The sequence below is a fragment of the Pogona vitticeps genome, chromosome 9 (assembly GCF_051106095.1).
Source record: "Pogona vitticeps strain Pit_001003342236 chromosome 9, PviZW2.1, whole genome shotgun sequence".
NCBI classification, from domain to species: Eukaryota; Metazoa; Chordata; class Lepidosauria; order Squamata; family Agamidae; genus Pogona; species Pogona vitticeps.
The window spans coordinates 16,871,086-16,892,587 of NC_135791.1; the positions used below are offsets into that span (position 1 = coordinate 16,871,086).

At 48.2% G+C, this 21,502-nt stretch overlaps 1 protein-coding gene and 1 long non-coding RNA gene across 8 annotated transcripts in view; both read left to right on the forward strand.

The window, feature by feature from the left end:
- Window positions 1-21,502, forward strand: part of LOC140701973 (uncharacterized) — a 50,719-nt gene that overhangs the window by 26,574 nt on the left and 2,643 nt on the right. For 3 of the 7 annotated variants that reach the window (XR_013538479.1, XR_013538480.1, XR_013538481.1), the window contains one exon: window positions 20,472-20,674. This is a non-coding gene — a long non-coding RNA (uncharacterized LOC140701973). Of the gene's footprint in view, window positions 1-15,467; window positions 17,715-17,809; window positions 18,028-18,119; window positions 18,397-18,812; window positions 18,948-20,471; window positions 20,675-21,502 lie in introns of those variants that run through there. The other 4 variants (XR_013538483.1, XR_013538482.1, XR_013538478.1 and 1 more) reach the window with 4 other exon arrangements.
- Window positions 5,562-9,585, forward strand: LOC144584245 (uncharacterized). The gene is made up of 8 exons (XM_078379956.1): window positions 5,562-5,709; window positions 6,037-6,132; window positions 6,751-6,855; window positions 7,036-7,171; window positions 7,606-7,700; window positions 7,934-8,086; window positions 8,211-8,307; window positions 9,144-9,585. Exons 2-8 carry the CDS (start codon window positions 6,064-6,066, stop codon window positions 9,182-9,184), a joined length of 696 nt encoding a protein of 231 aa, XP_078236082.1. The 5' UTR covers window positions 5,562-5,709; window positions 6,037-6,063; the 3' UTR covers window positions 9,185-9,585.

The window sequence follows — 21,502 nt, forward strand, 5'->3', positions numbered from 1 at the left end:
TTTGTGCATTTGGTACGCATCTTGGTACTTCAAGAATTGCTCTAAGGAATTTAGTCTGAACCCATTCTATCGGGTCAAAGCAGCTAGATGGAGGCCCTATAAAGGTGCCGTAGAGCAGTGGTTCCCAACCCTGGGCCTCCAGATGTTCTTGGACTTCAACTCCCAGAAATCTTGGCCAGCAGAGGTGGTGGTGAAGGCTTTTGGGAGTTGTAGTTCAAGAACATCTGGAGGCCCGAGTTTTTGGGCTGCTGGAATATATCGACCCCCTTTGGAGTAGTGGAACCGTAAGATGCATTTCCTGTTTTTTCCCCTTGGGTAGCTGCATATTGTATATAAGCCTTTCTGTCCCCAGTGGATTGAAGGGCCATACCTAGATATTTAAAACAGGAAACCTGTTCGAGAGATTGCCCATTTATCGTCCAAGACCTTTTCTTTTGTCTTCTACCAAAGGCCATAATTTTTGTCTTTTGATATTTCTAATTCCTTCATTTTGCAGAAGTCTGCAAATTTCTTAAGGGCTCTCTTTAGGCCAACTGGAGTTCTTGCTAGAAGTACAGCACCGTCCGCATAAAGAAGGATAGAAATATGTCTTTGATGTAATTTTGGAGGGTGGAGACTAGGAGAGTTCAGGTATTCTACTATGTCATTTACGTGTAAATTAAACAGAGAGGGGGCCAGTAGGCAGCCCTGTCTTACTCTTCTATAGGTGTTAATTGGTTCTGTTAAATTTCCTTTCCTGTTGAGCCTAACCTGAAGGTTGGTGTTGTCATGTAGCATACGCAACAATAGAAGTAACCGTTTATCTATTGAGGTGGCTTCTAAACTGGCCTATAGTTGCTGTCTTGAGATCGAATCGAAGGCTGCTTTCAGATCAACAAATGCAGCATATAATGAGGTTTGACCCTTTGACGCGTATTTCTCTATAAGGTGTTGAATAATGAGACAATGGTCCATAGTGGATCTACCCTCTCTAAAACCAGCTTACTCTGCAGCTATTCTATTTTCTTCAACCAACCAGGTCTCAAGTTTATCCTGAAGGTGTCTACCATATAGTTTACTACAAATGTTTAGGAGACTAATAGGGCGATAATTTGCCGGCTCATCTTTTGGTCTTTTTTTGAATAGAGGAACTATTATTGCAGTGTTCCATTCTGCAGGAAAGAGGCCTGTAAAATCAATATATGTAAATAATGCTGCAAGGAAAGGAGCCCACCAGTCAATATTCTCTTTAAAGAGTTCTGGAGGCAAACCATCTGACCCTGGCGCTTTACCTATTTTCAGTCAGGCAATATGGGATATAATTTCCTTTTGGGAAACTGGTGGCCAGAATGGTAGAACATCAAATTCACCAGCTGAGACTAGTATTGGAGGAAAGTCTTTATAAAGCTGATTATAAAAGGCAACCCATTTACACTGGGAGATTGGAGGATCAATTTGACAAGAGAGTTTTTGTTTCTTAACATTAACCAATTGCCAGAACTTGGAAGAATTTTTGTGTTTCATAGCTAGGATTACTTCTGCCCATAGCGAGTGGGTATATTCTTTTTTCTTTTGATAAATTAGATGTTTATATGCTGCTTTTTGAACCCGAAGCCTCTGTTGAATTTCCTCTCTTTGTTTGTTGTTTGATTTTTTTAAACTGATAATAGACAGCTATAAGGGCTTTTCTAGCTCCTCGGCAATCTTTATCAAACCAGGGTTTGGATTTCCTATAGGTTGTTAATGGTTGGTCTTTAGATTCATTTAAATTTGTTTTTAGTTCCTGTACTAGACTGTTGTAAGTCTTAATGGGATCATTCTGTATATTATAGTCCAGGTTTTCAAATTTAAGAATACAGTGATCTTCGACCGCTATTACGTCTCTGAACCTGGATTGCACTAGTGCAGACCATCTCACCCTACGAGTTAGTGTTTGTGAGCCTTCATGTGAAGGCTGATCAGTCATAGTTTGAGTTGTAAATAAAGTTTTAGCCTAAAGCAGTAGGGGGGAATGGTCACTCTCCTTGAAAAGCCTAGGGAGGGGAAGAAGTTTATGAAAATCCTCCAGATCACTGAAAAATTCCTTGTTCTTGGATTCAAGATTAGTACCATCAGGGCCGAGGCGTGCATTAAAATCTCCTAAGAGTAGCACCTTTGCCTTAGGGTGATCTACTAATAGATTTGCTATCTATGTTTCTAGAGAGCACCATGCTTCAGTTATTTGTAGTTTTAAAGTTAATGGGGGGGGGATATATACATTTATTAAAATTAGGCTATCTTCTCTACTTTCCAGGACTATTGCCATAGCCCTTGAATCCATGGGAGGTTTCTCTTGACATTTGAAATTTAGGGTATCTGAGATTAAAATTGCCAACCCTCCTTTCATCCTTCCTAGAGCCTCTCCCCTTCTGGCTTTCACCCAATAGTTATTGTACCCTTGCAGGGTGATGTCTTGGTTGGTCCAAGGCTCTTGGATTGCTATAATATCCCATTTCTGGCGGACAAAGGGATTATCATGTGAGTTTGTTAAACAGCGAAACCATCCTGCAACATTCCATGAGAGTATCTTAAGCGTGGAGGTTAATATTTGTCATTCTGTTTTATCAATGTTATCCAGGATTTTTTCGGCATCGTTGAATACACATCCATTGCGATTGAGGGGGTCGCTGTGTTTTAATACCAGAGGTGGTGGAGGAGATACCATTCTAGCTGTTTGTCCATTTAACTCTTGATCTGTAGCTCCTAGTATAGATGTCGATGGTGTGGACAACGGTATCCTATCCTCCTTTACGTTTGACAACTCCAACCCACATGTGGTGCCATTTGCTAACATGGGGGTGTCTCCCCCGCTGCTAGCTGGAAGTTGGTCCATATCAATTAGAGGGATCTCCTCTGTGTCATATGGGCCCACATTGTCCTGTATATTTCCCTCTGGTGTATTAACAGGCCTTACTGAGTTCTGGAGTCGTGAGCGCAGATCTTTTAGCCTGTCCAGAATCTCTGATTGTGCTTCCCTTGACGGACCTGGGAAAACGGCAGATGTCCCTGTTTCCACCGGATCTACCCTATAGCTGTCCTCCTTATGTGCAGTATCCGTTAGGTCCGGCCACATGATTAGTTCCGTTTCCATGGCTGTTTCTGTCCTTGGTTTCGGTGTTAGCAATGTTATTCTTGCCGGCTCTTTATCAGGAGGCTTGTGAGTAAGATTTGGGAGGAGGGGATAAATCTTGGTGTTTTGGAACACTCTAGTTGGAAAAATTCCAAATTTCTTTAATAAGGGTCTCTTCCTCAGTATCAACGATGATATTTTTTTGGTTTGAAACAGTAGCACTACTTTTTGTATCTGGTTAGATTTGTTTATGGTTTCCACTGAGATTAGGTCCTTTAGTAAGGGAGGAGTCTTCAGGAGGAAGTTTAGATGTCTTGCTGCTTGGCTCTTGGTAGACCAGTTTATTTCTTTTCCTTTATAGAGGCAGACAGTTAAGCAAATTTTCCGGGATTGCAAAGAGAGAGCAAATGTTTTAAATTCCTCCCCTGTTTTTCTTAGACTTCCATCTGATTGCTGCCCAATCTGTTGAACATTGGAGGGTATTGTTGTAGAGGATGCCTTACTCTTGATCCTCGTCACTTCTGGTATTTTTCCAAGGAGGTCTGCACTGTTACCCACAGATGTTAGGCTCTCCCTTCCATCAAAGATCTTCCCCAAAGAGGAGACTTTTTCCAAAAATATGGATAGATCTTTAACAGCTTTCAGGATAAAGTCTATAGTTCTTTCCATAGTTCTCTTCATCAGTTTTATGATATCAGCTGGTTCAATCCCTACCTTGGGTTCCTCTTGCGTTGTCTTGAGTCCTTCTTGAGAGTTTACCTCCTCATGAAACTGCCCCGTCTCTATATCAAACAAGGTTGCTGCTTGAGTGTTGTTCTCTCCCTTTTGATTACCTTCGTTATCACTTTCCACCAAAGGAGAGAAGGAGTTGGAGATGTGAGTGGGGAGTGTATATTCAGGCTCTGCAGTAAAAAAGTCCATTATCTTGGTTTGTTTTGAAGCAGGAAAGGAAAGCAAATCCTCTTTATCAGCATCACGGAGGCGTTTCCCAACACCCATCTCCTTGAGAAGGAATGCTCTAGTAAAAGCTCACCACCTCCTACGGATCTTGCCCCGGCCTCCACTGCCGTCGTGACTGGCTAACTATAAAATGCTTTTTTTAGGAAGAAGGCTCGGTGGGCACTCCAAGCCCTCTTTCTCACCTTCTTTTCTTCCGTTCTAGGTTGGCGAAGCTCAGAAAGTTTTTGGAGGCAAAGGCAGAGGCGGGAGAGGAGGGAGGCAGGAGCAGCTGGCGTTCCTGGAGGAACCACCTGCCCTGCTGGAGGAGGAGGAAACTCCACCCGGCGAAAGGGTCTGGGGCAGCAGGCACCAGCGGCCTCCCCACTGCGGGGGCTGTCGCCCCAGCAGTGGCGGAGCGCAGGGCCCCAGGTGAGACGCACAAGGCCATGAAGGAGGCCCAGGGGCCACAGCTCGCTGGACCTTCATGGCCTCCTCACTATACTCTCGGTCTCCTTTCAGGCCTTCTTGCCAACTCTTCAAGCCTCCTCCGATGCTCCCTGGCAGCATCCTCAGGCACCCCCCTGGAGCCCTCCGTGGACTCCTCCTGGACCTCCACCCTGCACCCTTCCCTGGAGTCCCTGAATTCACTCGGCGTCGTCCAGTGGTTCATGGACAAGAGAGGGAAGGGAGATGAGGTACGACCACCTTGGACTCCTCCCTGCCAGGCTCCGCTCTGGGGTCTCCAGGGGCAGGAGGGAACCGGGATGCCCTCTCCAGTCTCTCCTCCAGAGCCCCCCCCACGGGATGCCTCCTTGGGGCTTGGCAGGAAAGGGAGAGAGAGGGAGAGAGGGAGAAAGCCCTTCTGAATAACAACCGGACTCTTTTCCTACCTCCAGGTTCAGCTGGGAATTGAGTATTCCTTCTATTTCCTGGAATGCCTGATTTCCATCTGCAAGGAGGCCCAGAGGAAGAAGGAAGCCCAGCTTGACGTTGCCTTTTCGAAGGCAGAGATGGTTTCTGCGCTTGTGGTGAGTGAATTTGGGTCTCTGTTGCATTGGAGCTTCCGGGCCCTCTTCCTGACCATCCCTCCCGGCAGCCCCCTTACCAGGGCAGCCCAAAAAGGCCGGTGGTGGGATTGATCTGTAGTTGCAGTTGGTTCAACAGCTTCTGAAAGGGAAGAAAGCGGATGAACCAGCTGGAAAGTGAGGATGGGCACCTGAACGGAGGGGCAGGAGTCTTCCCCCTGAAAGCCTTGCGCGAAGGACATCAACCTCTCTCTCCCTCTCTCTCCTTGGTCATTTTTAGGAGGTGGTGGAGTGCCATCAATCACCCTGCAAGTCAGGAAGCATCCTCCCTTCCGCCCTGACAGCTCTCTCCCATCTGAGGTAGTCCAAATGCGATGTGTGTGGATGCGGTGGGGGTGGGGGTGGGGAGAGGGATGTGTGGGACCTGAAGCCGCCCTGGGCTGCCCCTTGGCTGGAAAGCAGCCTCCTGCCAGTTGTGGGGCCAGTGTTCACCCGTGAGAAGCGTCCCCCTCCTAGCCCATTGTCTCACCCTTTCTTATTCATCCCCACAGCCGACTGAAGCCCAAAACCCCGAGGGAGCTGGAGACCCGTTTCCTTGGTCTGGCCCTCCCTGTTCTGGCCAGCCTGCAGGAGCTGAGCCAGGACCGTGAGGAACAGGTGAGTCCTTGGGCTCCTGAGCAGGAATGCCGGGGAGGCTCCTTCCATCCCTCTCCCTTCATCCGCTAAAGCCAAGGTCAGCGAGAAATCAAAGCGGTGGTGGTGGGGGAAAGGGTGGCCCTCTCTCCTCCCTCCCTCAGTGAAGGTCCTCGTTCAGGGCTACCATGGCTGATTCCACCCCCAGCCAGGCTAGAGCCCGAAACCGCCTGGGTCTGGGAAGGGCAGGTTCCAGAGAAAAGCAGCCATCCCATCACTGCCTTGGGCCAGGAATACTTTCTGGAGCAGCAAATCCAGCCATGTCACAAAGGCACCTTTGTTTTCTTGCAGACCTTCTATGAAAACACCACACAAAGTATGCAGGTTCTCCTCCAAAGCCTGCTCCAGGAGGACCCCACCATCGGACACCTCTTTTCCCTCCTGGACGTAAGTACAAAAGAGAGGAGGTGGGGGCCCAAGAAGCCCCCTGGAGATGGTAGACCTGCCCAGGGCGTTCGGTCTCCCTTCAGCGCATCCTTCTTTCTCTCCTCTGAACCTGTTCCAGTTCCTCCACAGCCATCTTAACAGGTGAGGAGGCCAAACCAGTGCCAAATAGAGGGGAATTCTTCCCAGGCTGTGGAAGCTATCCTTCGCTTAAGGCGCCCTAAAATCGCCATTCCCTTTGCTGCATCCCGATCACACTGTTGGCTGATAGGCCGCTTGTGACCTGCCCCAGTTCCTTCTCCCTCATAGTGTTCTTCACACAGGTTTTCCCCCACCTTGTCGCTGAGGGGGTTGGTTTTTCTCCCCAAGTGTAGCCCTTTGCACTTCTGCCTATCAAGCTTCACTCTGTGGTTCTCGGCCCACTGCTCAATCCTCTCAGGAGAGCGGCTTGCTTAGTCCCTCTTCTTGAACATCAGCCTTCACCAATCTTTCCCTCAGAGTCTCCCTGCCCCTGCAATGCCCTGTTTGGCATTGGAGGGCATTGCAGCACAAGCCGTGCGCTTGCAAAAAGCCACGTGTTTGTCCGGGAACCTGTTTCTGAGAGACCTCTTCTTCCTGCAGCATTTCCATCATTGGCTTCAGTCAGAAAAGGGCACGGAGCGCGCCTGGGCAACGCAAAAAATGGCTGCGCTGCTCAGGCAGGCAGTTCTGCTGCGCGACCTCAAGGTAAGGACTGGAGGGATCGGCGTCGTTTCCTTTCCGCAGGGTTCGGGGCGGATGGGACGTCTCAGAGCTCAGTCGTCCTGAAGGCTGCTGAAAGGATTTAGGACTCGGCAGCAGAAGGGGGGAGATTTAAATTAAACCTTGTATGGGTTTAAAATGGCCCTTTTTCTTTCCTTCTACCAGCTCGGGGAGGAGGTCCATCAGGTTGGCCAGTACGTGGCCGACCTTGGCATCCTGTTGGCGGATGCCGAAAAGAAGGTTGGCTGGCAGGCCCGGAAGAGCCTCCACAGGCTGTTCCAGCTGCTCCTGCGCCAGAGAGGTACAGACGTTGGGAAGGCTGGGCCTGCGGGGCTTGCGTGGAAGTGGTGGGGCCCCAAATAGCCCTCGTTTCCAGGGATATAGGCTTTGACAAAGACAAAGGCCTCCCCATTATTTGGGCACTGGGCAGCCCATCCTCTGAGCCCCTCTCCTCCTCTTCCTGGGGGGGGCGGGAAGATCCCTCCTTGGGTGCCCTCTGGGGAGACCCCCAACCACCTGCCTGGAGGCCCCCAATCTGCCTCTCGCTAGCGAAAGACAGGGCCAGCAGGAAAAGGAGCGCGGCTCCCCCACCTCTCTGTGGGCGAGCCAAGGCATTTTGCCAGAACATGGAAGAGAAGCTGGCTGGGATCCCTCTCGTTCCCTGGCAGTCAAAGGACAGCAAGGGACACGTAGCCCAAGCCCTGCCCCCCACCTGCCTTCTTCTTTCTCCAACAGGCATCAACACCCGGGAGGCCCCTCGTCTCTGGTGCAGCGAGAAGCAGCTGGATCGGGAAATGGCCTCTTACAAAAACATTGGCAGAGTCGGAAAGGTACGGATGCTGCCCCTGACTGGCTCTGGGGCGGGCTGGAGCTGGGTTTTCTCTTCTTCTGCTTCAACATTCATGTGCCTTTAGGTACCCGAATTTATGGAGGGGGAAAGGATCCAAACCTTCCCTTCAACTTCCTTTCGCTTTCTCAAGGCTGGAGTGGAGGGCCAAAAGAGGCTGATTCACCGAGAGAGAGAGAGAGAAACTCACTTTCAACCTTCTCTCTTTCCTTTTAGGTGTTTGGAGAGCTCTTCTCAGAACCACAGAGAGCCTCCTTCCTGGAGACCATCCTGCAGACCGTCCACCAGCGGTCTCCCCGACTCTCCATCCCTGGGCTTCTCCTCCTCTATTCCTTTGTGGGAATTGGAGAGGAGCTTCTTGGGATGGATGTAAGTCCTTCGATTGACTTTGGGTAGTCCATTTGGGGGAGAGGGTGGGACGAAGGGAGGGAGGGAGGGAGGGAGGGAAGAGAAAGGCGCTTCTGAAAGTGATGAGTTCTTCCACTCTCTCCAGGCTCAGGCGACAGAGGCCAACATTTCCCAAAAGCTCCACAAGTTCAGGGATTGTGGAAAACAGCCGGTGGAGTACAGATGCCTCGTGGCAGGCAAAGGTAAGGGGTCACCCCCTCCCCTGATTAAAAACAAAAACCCTCAAATGTTTGTGGCAGATTGCGCTGTGGTGAGAGATCCAACCCACCTAGAGTGGTCCTGACCCAACCAGATAGGAGGGATATAAAATAAATAAATAAATAAATAAATAAATTTAGAAATAGAGCCTTGGGAAGCCAGGCCTTCCTTCCCTCCGACCCTGGATGAGGGGCTCCTTATCTTTTTGAACCCCAAACAATGTTATGTTCCTTGGCTTATTCCAAAAGTCTTTTACCCATCATTCTCAATACATTATTCTTACATTATCGACATTAACAATATTTACATTTACATTATTTAAAAAGACAGCTGCTAACAACACATTATTCAATTATTAAAAGAGAATCAATAAACACAGAATTAAAATTGTTGAATAAAAGTGTGATTAAAACAGATTAAAGGCAACAAAATAGAAACTGTCCTGCTTTTAAAACTCCTCTTCGGAAGCCAAGCTGGCTGGACCAGTCAGTGAGTGAGGGATGTGGCTGGAGAGTCAGAGGCTGGGCGTTCAATTCCCCACTGGACCTCCAGGGATGATCCCAGGAGGAGGGAATGGTAGACCACTTCTGAGTCCTCCCTATCTAGGAAACCCTGACAAAGCTTGCCAGAGGTCAGGATTGACTTGAGGGATGAACTCCCAAAAAGTCACTGGCCATAGAAAAATTGAGACTAAAGAATTGCAGTCTCCGTTTCAGTCATAGATCAGAAGGCATGGTGAGACACACTGCTCTGGAGCCATCTCCTCTGTGCAATTAAGTTCTTCTAATGAGGCCCCCTCTTCCTTTTCCTCTCCACTCAGATGATGTCATCATTGAAGATATAGAGTACGAGGATGAATGAATCAGTATGTCAGCAATGTAGAAAATTGACCAGCTACATTCAGCCAAAGAGATATCCATCACTTCATCCTTCGAACAACACATATACCCTGGATCTTTTATGTATGACCATTCACTCTAAGGACACCACAAACATGGCACCACAGTGGCTGGAGAGGATGAAAAGAAAACCCTTACGAGTTTTAAGAAAGTCCCTTAGGCTCATATGGAATCCAATAGGACTCTGAGTCACCTAACTGGACAAAGAAGAGCCCACAGGCCACACGACATTCTGGCAGCAGATGCACTGGCCACAGGAAGAACTACCAGAATACATCAAACTCAGGACGACTTCCCTTCTTCTCCTTCTTGATGAGAAGGAAGAACCTAATTAGCCAATAATTTTTATGAAGAAACTCGTAATCAGTTGGAGAAATGGATTAGGGCTCCTGCTGGTATGCTTTCCTAGAACAAAGAAGGCTTGATTTTTCCCCCTCAACCCTCATCTGCACGAATTCAAGGCATGAATCCTGCATTTTTCAATTAGCTGCAGCTTTTTTAAAGCCACCTCTGCAAGAAGATGCACTGGCCAGAGAAACTAGCCAGAGAAGGAAGAACTGCTTCCAAATTTCAGCTCAGATGAAAAGCAACAGGCCTGTGACTCAAACCACTATCTAGGAACTACATCAATCTCTGGCATCAGAGAAAAGCCCAAACGGGCTAGAATTGACGTATCACAGGTTAACAAAAACAGATGGCCAAATTAATCTGGTGTGAGAGCACACATCAAAACAATAATTTTTTTTAAAAAAAAGATTATTGAATGGAAGAGAAAAAGGTGTAGAAAAATTAACATTTTACAAATTGCTATCCTAGATCCCCTTACGGCATACCATAGTGTTAATTTTATTTAACAAAACTACATTTATTTTTCTTTTTATATTCATTTGAGTGGCTACCAGGCTTTCAACGGATCATTCTCATTCTCAGCATAGTGAGATATCTATCTTTGGCTTTTTCTTCCTGAGTTTCCTCGTGTACAGAGAACACATGTACTCAAAAAATAAGAGAAAAATCCTTTCAGTAGCAGGACTACGGTGTTTTTCTGCTCAGAAAAGAACTAGACGTTTCTGCAAGGAAGCTGGAAGTTCCTGAGGACGTCCCTGTTGATCCTGTGAAATGACAAGCCTGCAAGCTTCCTGCCTTTCAAGCTGAATGGCTTTGGTGCTCCTGGTTGCGCAGTCGTCTCCTCGCCTCCTTGGAGGACCTTCTGTTTGGACGGGAAGAGCACTTTTGTGAGCAGCAGAGAAGGTAACCTTTGGCTTGAATTGGCTTGGGTTGGGGTACAGTGGCTTGGGTTTGGGTTGGAGGGTAAGGTTGAGGGTTGGGGTTAAGGTTAGGGCCATGATGATGGCCAGCATAGATGGTGTGGAGAAGGCTTGACGGATGAACCTCACGACTCTGGAATTCCTTTGCATAGGGTTTCCAAAGCTTGTCCGAGTCAAGTCCCTTTTATAATAGCCATGCAACTTGTGATTCTCTTCCACATTCACTTAAAAGGCATTTTAAAGAGTAGAGAAAATGAATTACAATAGTTTTTTACTGCATATAATTCTCACCTAATATATTAATATCAATGTGAGAAGACGACATGTGTGATGCAGCTGTAAACCTAGTATACCAGATAAAATGTGAAAAGGGGGAAAGTCAATTCAGTTTGTATTTAATTTATTCTTTTGGGTTTTTTAAATGACCCACCTTTCATGTCTCCTCTCCCCCAGAAATGCCCCCTTTAGGGAAGAGCCCCTCCTACTCAAGTTGACATAAACCCGTCCACCACGGACTCCACCCCATGCCGAAAAGGAAAATCTGCCCAAAAGGGAACTCAAAACAACCAAGAACTACCGGTTGCCTGCAATACCGGTCCCGATTAAAGTGATATAACTGCGGGCCCAAAACATTAGAATAAAACAGCATTGTCTGTACCATATTTAATTTAATAAATGTAAAAAAAAATTGAAATACAAATAACCATTAGAACCCATGCCTTAAAAGAATAAGTTACATTTGATTATTCCAGGCATCAGATTGGATATAATTCAGAGGAAAGGGTGTCTCCTGGCTTTGATCCCTGGACTGTCTAGATACAATTTGCATTATCCTTCTCCTCCGTTGCTCTTTGGACTCAAGACCCGAGCTGGTTGGCCTTGGCTTGGGCTGTGGGCCTGGTTCTCCCTTGTTCCTCTGGTCTTGCTCTGGACTGGGTCCTGGTGCCTCTTCTAAAACCTGGCAGGTATTTGGAAACCGAACAGAAAGAAGTTACATTTCTCAGCTCTGTTTTTTAAGGAATCAAGTACAGAGTCTTCTCAAGAACCTGCCTGAGTTACACTGCTCACCTTCATATCGATGCAATATATAAACCTCTGCAGGTGTGGGGCCTTTCTACAATATTGAATGGAAAATCCAATATTTCTTTTCAACTGTTCTTACCAGAGAGATGAAATTCTAACTCTACCAATGTGGTATTAATCCTCCCCCTAATTGATTGTTCCTGCCCTTCCAGGTGGTTCCTGCCTCTCCTGCCATCCTCCAGGTCTCTGCCTTGAAAGGTGGTTCCTGCATCTCCAGCCAGTCTCGTGGTGTGTGCCTTCCAGGGGGCTTCCTTCCTCACCTGCCAGCCACCTGATGCCGGCCTTGCCAGGTGGTTCAGGCATCTGAAGCCAGCATCGTGGTGCGTGCCTTCCAAGGGGGTTCCTGCCTCTCCTGCCAGCCTCCTGATGCCTGCCTTCCCAGGTAGTCCAGGCATCTCCAGCAAGTCTCATGGTGGGTGCCTTCCAAGGGGCTTCCAACCTCTCCTGCCAGCCTCCTGATCCGTTCCTTGCCAGGTGGTTCAGGCATCTCCAGCCAGCCTCGCGGTGCATGCCTTTTCAAGAGGCTTCCTGCCTCTCCTGCCAGCCTCCTGATGCCTGCCTTGCCAGGTGGTTCAGGCATATCAAGCAAGTCTCGTGGTGGGTGCCTTCCAAGGGGCTTCCTGCTTCACCTGCCAGGCTCGTGGTGTCTGCCTTGCCAGGTGGTTCCTCCAGCTCCAGCCAGCCTTGTGGTGCCTGCCTCCCAAGGGGCTTCCTGCTTCCCCTGCCAGCCTCATGGTGTCTGCCTTGCCAGGTGGTTCCTCCAGCTCCAGCCAGCCTTGTGGTGCCTGCCTCCCAAGGGGCTTCCTGCTTCCCCTGCCAGCCTCGTGGTGTCTGCCTTACCAGGTGGTTCCTCCAGCTCCAGCCAGCCTCGTGGTGCCTGACTCCCAAGGGGCCTCCTGCTTCACCTGCCAGCCTTGTGGTGTCTGCCTTGCCAGGTGGTTCCTCCAGCTCCAGCCAGCCTCGTGGTGCCTGCCTCCCAAGGGGCTTCCTGCTTCACCGGCCAGCCTCATGGTGTCTGCCTTGCCAGGTGGTTCCTCCAGCTCCAGCCAGCCTCGTGGTGCATGCCTTCCAAGGGCCTTCCTGCTTCACCTGCCAGGCCCGTGGTGTCTGCCTTGCCAGGTGGTTCCTCCTGCTCCAGCCAGCCTCGTGGTGCCTGCCTTCCAAGGGGCTTCCTGCCTCACCTTTCAGCCTTGTGGTGTCTGCCTTGCCAGGTGTTTCCTCCAGCTCCAGCCAGCCTCGTGGTGCCTGCCTCCCAAGGGGCCTCGTGCTTCACCTGCCATCCTCATGGTGTCTGCTTTGCCAGGTGGTTCCTCCAGCTCCAGCCAGCCTCGTGGTGCCTGCCTCCCAAGGGGCTTCCTGCTTCACCTTTCAGCCTCGTGGTGTCTGCCTTGCCAGGTGGTTCCTCCAGCTCCAGCCAGCCTCGTGGTGCCTGCCTCCCAAGGGGCTTCCTGCTTCACCTTTCAGCCTCGTGGTGTCTGCCTTGCCAGGTGGTTCCTCCAGCTCCAGCCAGCCTCGTGGTGCCTGCCTCCCAAGGGGCTTCCTGCTTTACTTGCCAGCCCCGTGGTGTGTGCCTTGCCAGGTGGTTCTCCAGCTCCAGCCAGCTTTGTGGTGCCTGCCTTCCAAGGGGCCTCGTGCTTCACCTGCCATCCTCATGGTGTCTGCTTTGCCAGGTGGTTCCTCCAGCTCCAGCCAGCCTCGTGGTGCCTGCCTCCCAAGGGGCTTCCTGCTTTACTTGCCAGCCCCGTGGTGTGTGCCTTGCCAGGTGGTTCTCCAGCTCCAGCCAGCTTTGTGGTGCCTGCCTTCCAAGGGGCCTCGTGCTTCACCTGCCATCCTCATGGTGTCTGCTTTGCCAGGTGGTTCCTCCAGCTCCAGCCAGCCTCGTGGTGCCTGCCTCCCAAGGGGCTTCCTGCTTCACCTTTCAGCCTTGTGGTGTCTGCCTTGCCAGGTGTTTCCTCCAGCTCCAGCCAGCCTCATGGTGCCTGCCTTCCAAGGGGCTTCCTGCTTCCCCTGCCAGCCTCGTGGTGTCTGCCTTGCCAGGTGGTTCCTCCAGCTCCAGCCAGCCTCGTGGTGCCTGCCTCCCAAGGGGCTTCCTGCTTCACCTTTCAGCCTTGTGGTGTCTGCCTTGCCAGGTGTTTCCTCCAGCTCCAGCCAGCCTCATGGTGCCTGCCTTCCAAGGGGCTTCCTGCTTCCCCTGCCAGCCTCGTGGTGTCTGCCTTGCCAGGTGGTTCCTCCAGCTCCAGCCAGCCTCGTGGTGCCTGCCTCCCAAGGGGCTTCCTGCTTCACCTTTCAGCCTCATGGTGTCTGCCTTGCCAGGTGTTTCCTCCAGCTCCAGCCAGCCTCGTGGTGCCTGCCTCCCAAGGGGCTTCCTGCTTTACCTGCCAGCCTTGTGGTGTCTGCCTTGCCAGGTGGTTCCTCCAGCTCCAGCCAGCCTCATGGTGCCTGCCTTCCAAGGGGCTTCCTGCTTTACCTGCCAGCCCCGTGGTGTCTGCCTTGCCAGGTGGTTCTCCAGCTCCAGCCAGCTTTGTGGTGCCTGCCTTCCAAGGGGCTTCCTGCTTTACCTGCCAGCCCCATGGTGTCTGCCTTGCCAGGTGTTTCCTCCAGCTCCAGCCAGCCTCATGGAGTCTGCCTTCCAACGGGCTTCCTGCTTCCCCTGCCAGCCTCGTGGTGTCTGCCTTGCCAGGTGGTTCCTCCAGCTCCAGCCAGCCTCGTGGTGCCTGCCTCCCAAGGGGCTTCCTGCTTCACCTGCCAGCCTCGTGGTTTCTGCCTTGCCAGGTGGTTCCTCCAGCTCCAGCCAGCCTCGCGGTGCCTTCCTCCCAATGGGGTTCCTGTCTCTCCTACCAGCGTCCTGTTTCCTGCCTTGCCTGGTGGCTCCTGCCTTGCCTCTCCTTGCATCTTTGGACACTCCTGCCTTGATACAGTTAATCCTGGCTTTGATCTGTGGACTGTCGGACTATGGTTTGCATTGTACTTCTATTCTGCTATTGTTTGAACTCAAGATTCTATCTGTTTGGTTTTAGCTTCAGCTATCGCTTGTTTCGACCTTGTTCCTGAAGTCTTGTTCTGGACTGGGTCCTGGTGCCTCTTCTACCGAACCCTTTCAGGTATTTGGAAGCAGAACACAAAGAATTTACATTTCTCGTCTCTAGGTTATCATGCAATCAAGCCACAAGTCTCCTCAGGAACCTAAATTACACATCTATTCATGTTATAATCCTCTGCTGGTGTGGTGCCTGCCTCTCCTGCCAGCCTCCTTGTTCCTGCCTTCCCAGGTGTTTCTTGCCCTGCCTGCCAGCCTCCTACTGCCTGCTTCGCCATGTGGTTCCTGCCTCGCTTGCCAGCCTTCGGGTGCTTGCCTTCCAAGGGTGTTCCTGCCTCGCCTGCCAGTCTTCAGGTGTCTGCCTTCCAAGGAGGTTCCTGCCTCGCCTGCCAGCCTTCAGGTGCCTGCCTTCCAAGGAGGTTCCTACTTCGCTTGCCAGCCTTCGGGTGCCTGCCTTCCAAGGAAGTTCCTGCCTCGCTTGCCAGCCTTCGGGTGCCTGCCTTCCAAGGAGGTTCCTGCCTCGCCTGCCAGGCTTCGGGAGCCTGCCTTCAAGAGCCTCCTCCAGCACCACAATTCAAAGGCATCAATTCTTCGGCGGTCTGCTTTCTTTATGGTCCAGCTCTCACTTCCATACATCACGACAGGAAAAACCATAGCTTTGACTATTCACCTTGACTATTGGCAAGGTGATGTCTCTGCTTTTCAAGATGCTGTCAAGATTTGTCATCGCTTTCCTCCCAAGAAGAAGGCGTCTTTTAATTTCAGGGCTGCTGTCTCCATCTGCAGTGATCATGGAGCCCAGGAAGATAAAATTTGACACTGCCTTCATATCTTCCCCTTCTATTTCCCAGGTCTGACTACAGTTTGCTTTATCCTTCTACTCTGCTGTTGTTTAAACTCAAGACTCGAGCTGGTTGGTCTTGGCTTGGGCTGTGGGCTTGGTTCGACCTTTTTCCTGTGGTCTTGCTCTGGACTGGGTCCTGGTGCCTCTTCTAACGAACCCTGTGATGTATTTGGAAACAGAACACATTTCTTGGCATTAGATCTTCATGCAATCAAGCAGCAAGTATCCTCGGGAACCTGAATTAGAAAGCCAGATTCATATCTGTGCTTGTTATACTCCTCTGCTGGTGCAGTGCCTTTTGACAACATTAAATGGAGAACCCGGTATTTCCTTGCGGGAGTTGCTGCAAAAGAGAGATGAAATTCTTACTTTTCAATAGAAATTGCTGGGTGTCCTAAACAGCTGTTCCACTGACATCCTACGTGAGAATTCTGGATGATGGGACCAGGAAAACTCAGGATGATGGTTTGATGCAGTTCGTATTCATCAGTGGTATCAACAATATGTAAATTGAACAATGCAGTTTTGGAAGCAAAATTGCCACGAGTGATGGATTCCATGCTTGCTTTGCTCCAGTCCTCAGGAGTGCCACCTGTGAAAGCTGGGGACTTGGCGATATACGAACAAGCAGGCCTATTCCTCAACCACAAAGATATCCAGCCGCACTGTGGTATTGATCCTTCAATTGCCTGGTTGTTCCTGACTCACCTGCCAGCCTCCTAGTTCCTGCCTTGCCTCTCCATTTATCCCTTGACGCTGCTGCCTTGATATGTTTCCTCCTTGCTTTGATCCCTGGACTGTCTGACTACAGTTTGCATTATCCTTCTACACGGCTGGTCTTTGGACTCATGGCCCTAGCTAGTTGGTCTTCGCTTAGGTTGTCGGCCTGGTTCTACCTTGTTCCTGTGGTCTTGCTCTGGACTGGATCCTGGTGCCTCTTCTACCAAACCCTATGATGTACAGTGGTGCTACGCTTAACAAGTGCATCGTTTAACGACAAATCCCCATAGCGATTTTCTTTCGCGATAGTTTTTGCAATCGCATTCCGATGTTTTAAATGGAAAAACATCGCTTTGCGATGATCGGTAAGCTGTTTCAGGTAAAACAAATGGCCATCCACTTTGTTTCGCACCCAATCCTTGCTTACGGGACAGTGAAAAGGGCGGCCGTATTTAGGATTTTCGCATAACGGTGAGTTTTTTGCCCATAGGAACGCATGAAACGTGTTTTAATGCATTCCGATTCACTTTTTTGTTCCGCATAGCGATGAATCCGTACAGTGACAATTTTTCTGGAACGGATTATCGTCGCTATGCGGGGCAACACTGTACTTGGAAACAGAAGACGAAAAAGTTACATTTTTCGGCTCTAGACTATCATGCAATCAAGCAGAAAGTATCCTTGGGTACCTGAATTACACAGACCAGCTTCATATCTATACATGTTATACTCCTCTGCTGGTGTGGTACCTTTCTACAATATTGAATGAGGAACCCAATATTTCCTTGGGCGAGTTGCTGCCGGAGAGATGAAATTCTTCCTTTTCAATAGAAATTGCTGGGTGTTCTAAGCAGCTGTTGCACCAACATCCTACATGAGAATTGTGGACGATCAAAACAGGAGAACTCAGGACAAGGGTTGGTCTGAAGTTTGTATTCATCAGTTCAGCTTTCTGTCTGTTTTTTCTGTCTGTTTAACTGTCCATCTACCTATTTGTCTCTCCATATAGGTTACAACACATGAAATGACCAAGGCAGCTGGAAATACCATAACATACGGTGTGATGGTATCAATAATATGTAAGTTGAACAATGCACTTTTGGAAGATTAATTGCCATGAGTGATGTATTCCATGCTTGCTTTGCTCCACTCCTCAGGACTGCCACCTGTAAAAGCTGGCGACTTGGATATATAAGAACAAGTCTTCCCTGCAGGCCTATTCCACAACCACAAAGATCTCCAGCCGCATGATGGTATTCATCCTCCCTTTGCCTGGTTGTTTCTGACTCACGTGCCAGCCTCCTGGTTCCTGCCTTGCCTCTCCTTTCATCCCTGGACGCTCCTGCCTTGATATGTTTTCTCCTGGCTTTGATCCCTGGACTGTCTGGCTACAATTTGCATTATCCTTCTACTCGGCTGCTCTTTGGACTCAAGACCCTACCTGGTTGGTCTTGGCTTGGACTGTGGGCCTGGTTCGACCTTGTTCCTGTGGCCTTGCTCTGGACTGGGTCCTGGTGCCTCTTCTACCGAACCCTGTCAGGTATTTGGAAACAGAACACAAAGAAGTTACATTTCTCTGCTCTACTTTTTTGCAATCAAGTAGCGAGTATTCTCAATAACCTGTCTGAATTACAGAGCTCACCTTCATACCTATGCAATATATAATCCTCTGCAAGTGTGGAGCCTTTCTACAATACTGAATGGAGAAGCCAATATTTCCTTTGGAGTCTTCCTGCCAGAGAGATGAAATTCTAACTCTCCCAATAGAAATTGCTGGGTGTCCTAAACAGCTGTTGCACCGACATCCTACGTGAAAATTTTGGACGATGGGAACAGGAGAATTCAGGACGATGGTTTGTCTGCAGTTCGTATTCATCAGTTCCCCTTTCTGTATGTTTTTTCTGTCTGTTTCACTGTCCATCTACCTATTTCTCTCTCCATATAGGTTACATGTGCAACACCTGATATGACCAAGGCAGCTGGAAATACCATAACATCCGATGCAATGGTGTCAACAACACGAAAGTTGAACAATGCACATTTGGAAGCTAAATTGCCACGAGCCATGGAGGCCATCCTTGGCTTGTTCACCATATACTAAGCTACGAGTATATGAGGGAAGAATATAATGAGAACAAGATAGAGAATGATAGATAGATCAGCTCCTGCCCTAGTAGATATTTTGTCATCCGGATTTTCCTATTTAACTCAAACCAAGATTGGTAAGTACCAGGAGTGCAGGCCATATAATATAGAAGACATGGCCGATCAGTTGTATAATAAAATAATTGTAGGCTCTCAAGGCAATGGCAGCAAATTTTTCCAGGGTTTTCTAGGTAAAGAATACACAGAATGGGTCACCCTTCCTTTCTAATGAGGACCTCTTGGGACAGTGCAGCTTGCCCATACCTACACAGACTGCTTCTTTCCCTAAGAGGCACGGTGGGGAATCAAACCCTCAACCTCAGAATCTCCAGCCAGGGGCCAAAACCCCTGAGCAGTTTAGCCAGCCCGTAGATGTAGTTCTGTTACAGTTCCCAGAATGGCCCAAGCAGAAGGACTACAGTTTTTTGAGAATTGCCACTGCCAATCTGATTTGGAGAGATTGCTAAACTTCCTGATCGTGCCTTCTTTGTAGGTATCTTTTTGCTGACTGCTTTGGGGATCTTTCAACTCCACTTTAGTGAGTTACTGGAACCAGAGACGGACACTTGTTCCAAAAGTTGGTCCTTTTTGCTATGCTTTGTGAACTGTGATCTCAATTTTACAACAGGTAAATGTGAGGGGTGCGACAAACACGGCGCCCGAAAGCACGCGTGATTGCTCGGACAGAGGGTAATTTGGAGATTGGACACGCTAACACGTGCTGATTGAGTCCTAGAACTCAGCTAGCCGTGAACAACTCCCCATCTTACAAGTCTGCCCTAATATGAACACTCCTGTACCTTTGTATATTACTGATAGAACACCATGTGGGCTTTGTACTCCTTAGACTTCTCTTGCACCACAGGCAGGACTCCTTAAGTATGCTAGGCTGACGCAGCACTCTCGGATGTCCCTAAGACAAGTTTACTGTTCAGGAAACCAATTGATTTTTATAATCATTATTTTATTAAAGAAAAAGGATGTTTCTAAATATGAAAACCAATCTAGGCCAAAACAAACAACTAAGCATTGTGCTGGTTATTTACAAATCTGTAGTGAGGCAAAGAAAACATGAAAAATAGACAAGTGTTCAAAAACATTACAAGAATCCAAAAAGCCATTAAAAAAACAGTTCCAATAAGGTAATCCATTAGAAAAATAAAATAGTCCAATTAGCTAAGAAAAAGTCCATAGTCCTTAATAATCCTGTAAATGAAAAATACTGTACAAAAGTAAAAATCCTGTAAAAGAAAATGTCCCATTGTCCTGAGAATAATCCAAGAGAATAGTCCATAAAGAGTCAAGAAAATTCCCTCAGTGCGTGTATGAGCAATCCATGTGTATAGGCCACGAGCGAGTCACGAATGACTTCAGGGTCGGTCAGGAAAGACTGAAGAGTGGGTCCCGAAAGACAATGTCCATAGGCAAAAAATTCCTTTTTCAAGAGTAACTGGTAGGATCTTATCGCTCCTTCCCATGATGTCATCCAATCACAATCTGTTGCCAGGCAAACAGTCTTGTTGTACCACATGACTTTCTCTCTCATGGGTAACAGATGTTATTTGGGTTTTTGTGGTTTGCAAAGAGTCACAACAATACCCATCTATCTTATCACACAGAGTCCTTTCTCCTGCTCTCAGAATAGCATTCCCTTGGCTCTCACTAGCAAACAACCTGTCAGCATAGCAAAGATCCTTTATACAGAGAAACAAGATGGAACCTCTCTTGCACATTTCTCAATTACAAAACCCATGTTCCTTACAAGATTTCAACTACAAATTCCATCTCATCACAAGGGGCGCTCTCCTTGGAAATCTCTGCTTCTATTTCCGATTTTCATTCAGTGGAAGTTCTTCTTTTTAGTAGCCAGAAGAGACCTCCGTACACCTGAGAGAGGTATATGCTCTATGAATGGGGGACCTTCATTCTGTAGTCCAAAATATAATCAGTTAGGGATAAGCCATCTTGAATGAAAGGTCGTTTTCCCGTCTGGTCTGAATGACTTAGCATTTAGGAATGGTTCAAGCAAAGGGTTATTCACGTGTCCAAAGTGTTCCTGATGCAACATTTCCTGAATTGCTGAATTTCCTGTGAATAAGTAGCATTTGATGAGCTTTGTTTGATTTTGTCTACAACTTCTTTTCTCTCCTAGAAATATGGAGCTTCCTCACCTACAAATTCTCATGCTTGGGAAAAGGAGATGAAGGCCATAAGGTCGTCCCAATGTAACCAGCTGACCCGATGCACCCTCCCCGTTAGAAAGAAACACCTTAAGAACACGGCCAAACAGCCCGGAAAACTAACAACAACCGTCGGATCCCGGCCGTGAAAGCCTTTGAGAATACAAGTTTCATTGTAGTTTTTTAAAATATTTATTCATTTATTTATTTAATACCTTGGGATAGGGTATGGGATGCAGAGGGTAAAGAGGAATGGAAGGGGAAAAAAGAGGAGGGGGAAAAAAAAAACAAAATATACTGACATCCAGTCTATTCATATTGCAATATCAAAATCCAAACTTTCCACTTTTCTGCTATTTACTGCCCTCCAGATTTTAACTCACATTTACATCCTAGTTGAGATCTATGTTATTCAAACAGTCTCTGGTGACTCGAACTATTTATAAAATACAGTGGTGCCCCGCATAAAGAGCAATTCGTTTAACGATGAATCCGAATAACGATGTGTTTTTTGCAATCTCAAAAGCAATCACATAACGATGTTTTAAATGGGAAAACATTGCTTTGCAATGATCGTTAAGCGTTTGCTTACCGATTATCGCATAACGTTTTAAAAACAGCTGATTGGCAGTTCCAAAATGGCCACTGGGTAAAGAAAATGGCCTCCTGCTGTATTTTCACATCCTTTCCTCACTTACCGGGCAGTGAAAATGGCGGCTGCATGGAGGATTTTCTCAGAATTGTGAGTTTTTTCCCCATAGGAACGCATTAAATGTGTTTTAATGCGTTCCTATGGGCTTTTTTGCCCCGCATAGCGACGAATCCGTATAGTGATGATTTTTTTGGAACAGAATATCGTTGTTATGCGGGGCACCACTGTAAATCCCATTGTTCAGTTGCCCTTTGTATTAGACAGTCTTTCAAAACTTCTCATAGAATGTCCATTTCTGCCACTTCCCGTATCTTCTAAATAAGTTCCTCTTGTTTCGGTATCACCGGTCTT

Bases quoted from the DNA above. Each gene is read 5' to 3' on its own strand.
- LOC144584245 (XM_078379956.1), top strand. From the start codon at position 6,064: ATGCAGGTTCTCCTCCAAAGCCTGCTCCAGGAGGACCCCACCATCGGA. The intron at 6,856-7,035 runs GTAAGGACTGGA...TCCTTCTACCAG, and splicing joins TTCTGCTGCGCGACCTCAAG to CTCGGGGAGGAGGTCCATCA. The intron at 8,308-9,143 runs GTAAGGGGTCAC...CTCTCCACTCAG, and splicing joins ATGCCTCGTGGCAGGCAAAG to ATGATGTCATCATTGAAGAT.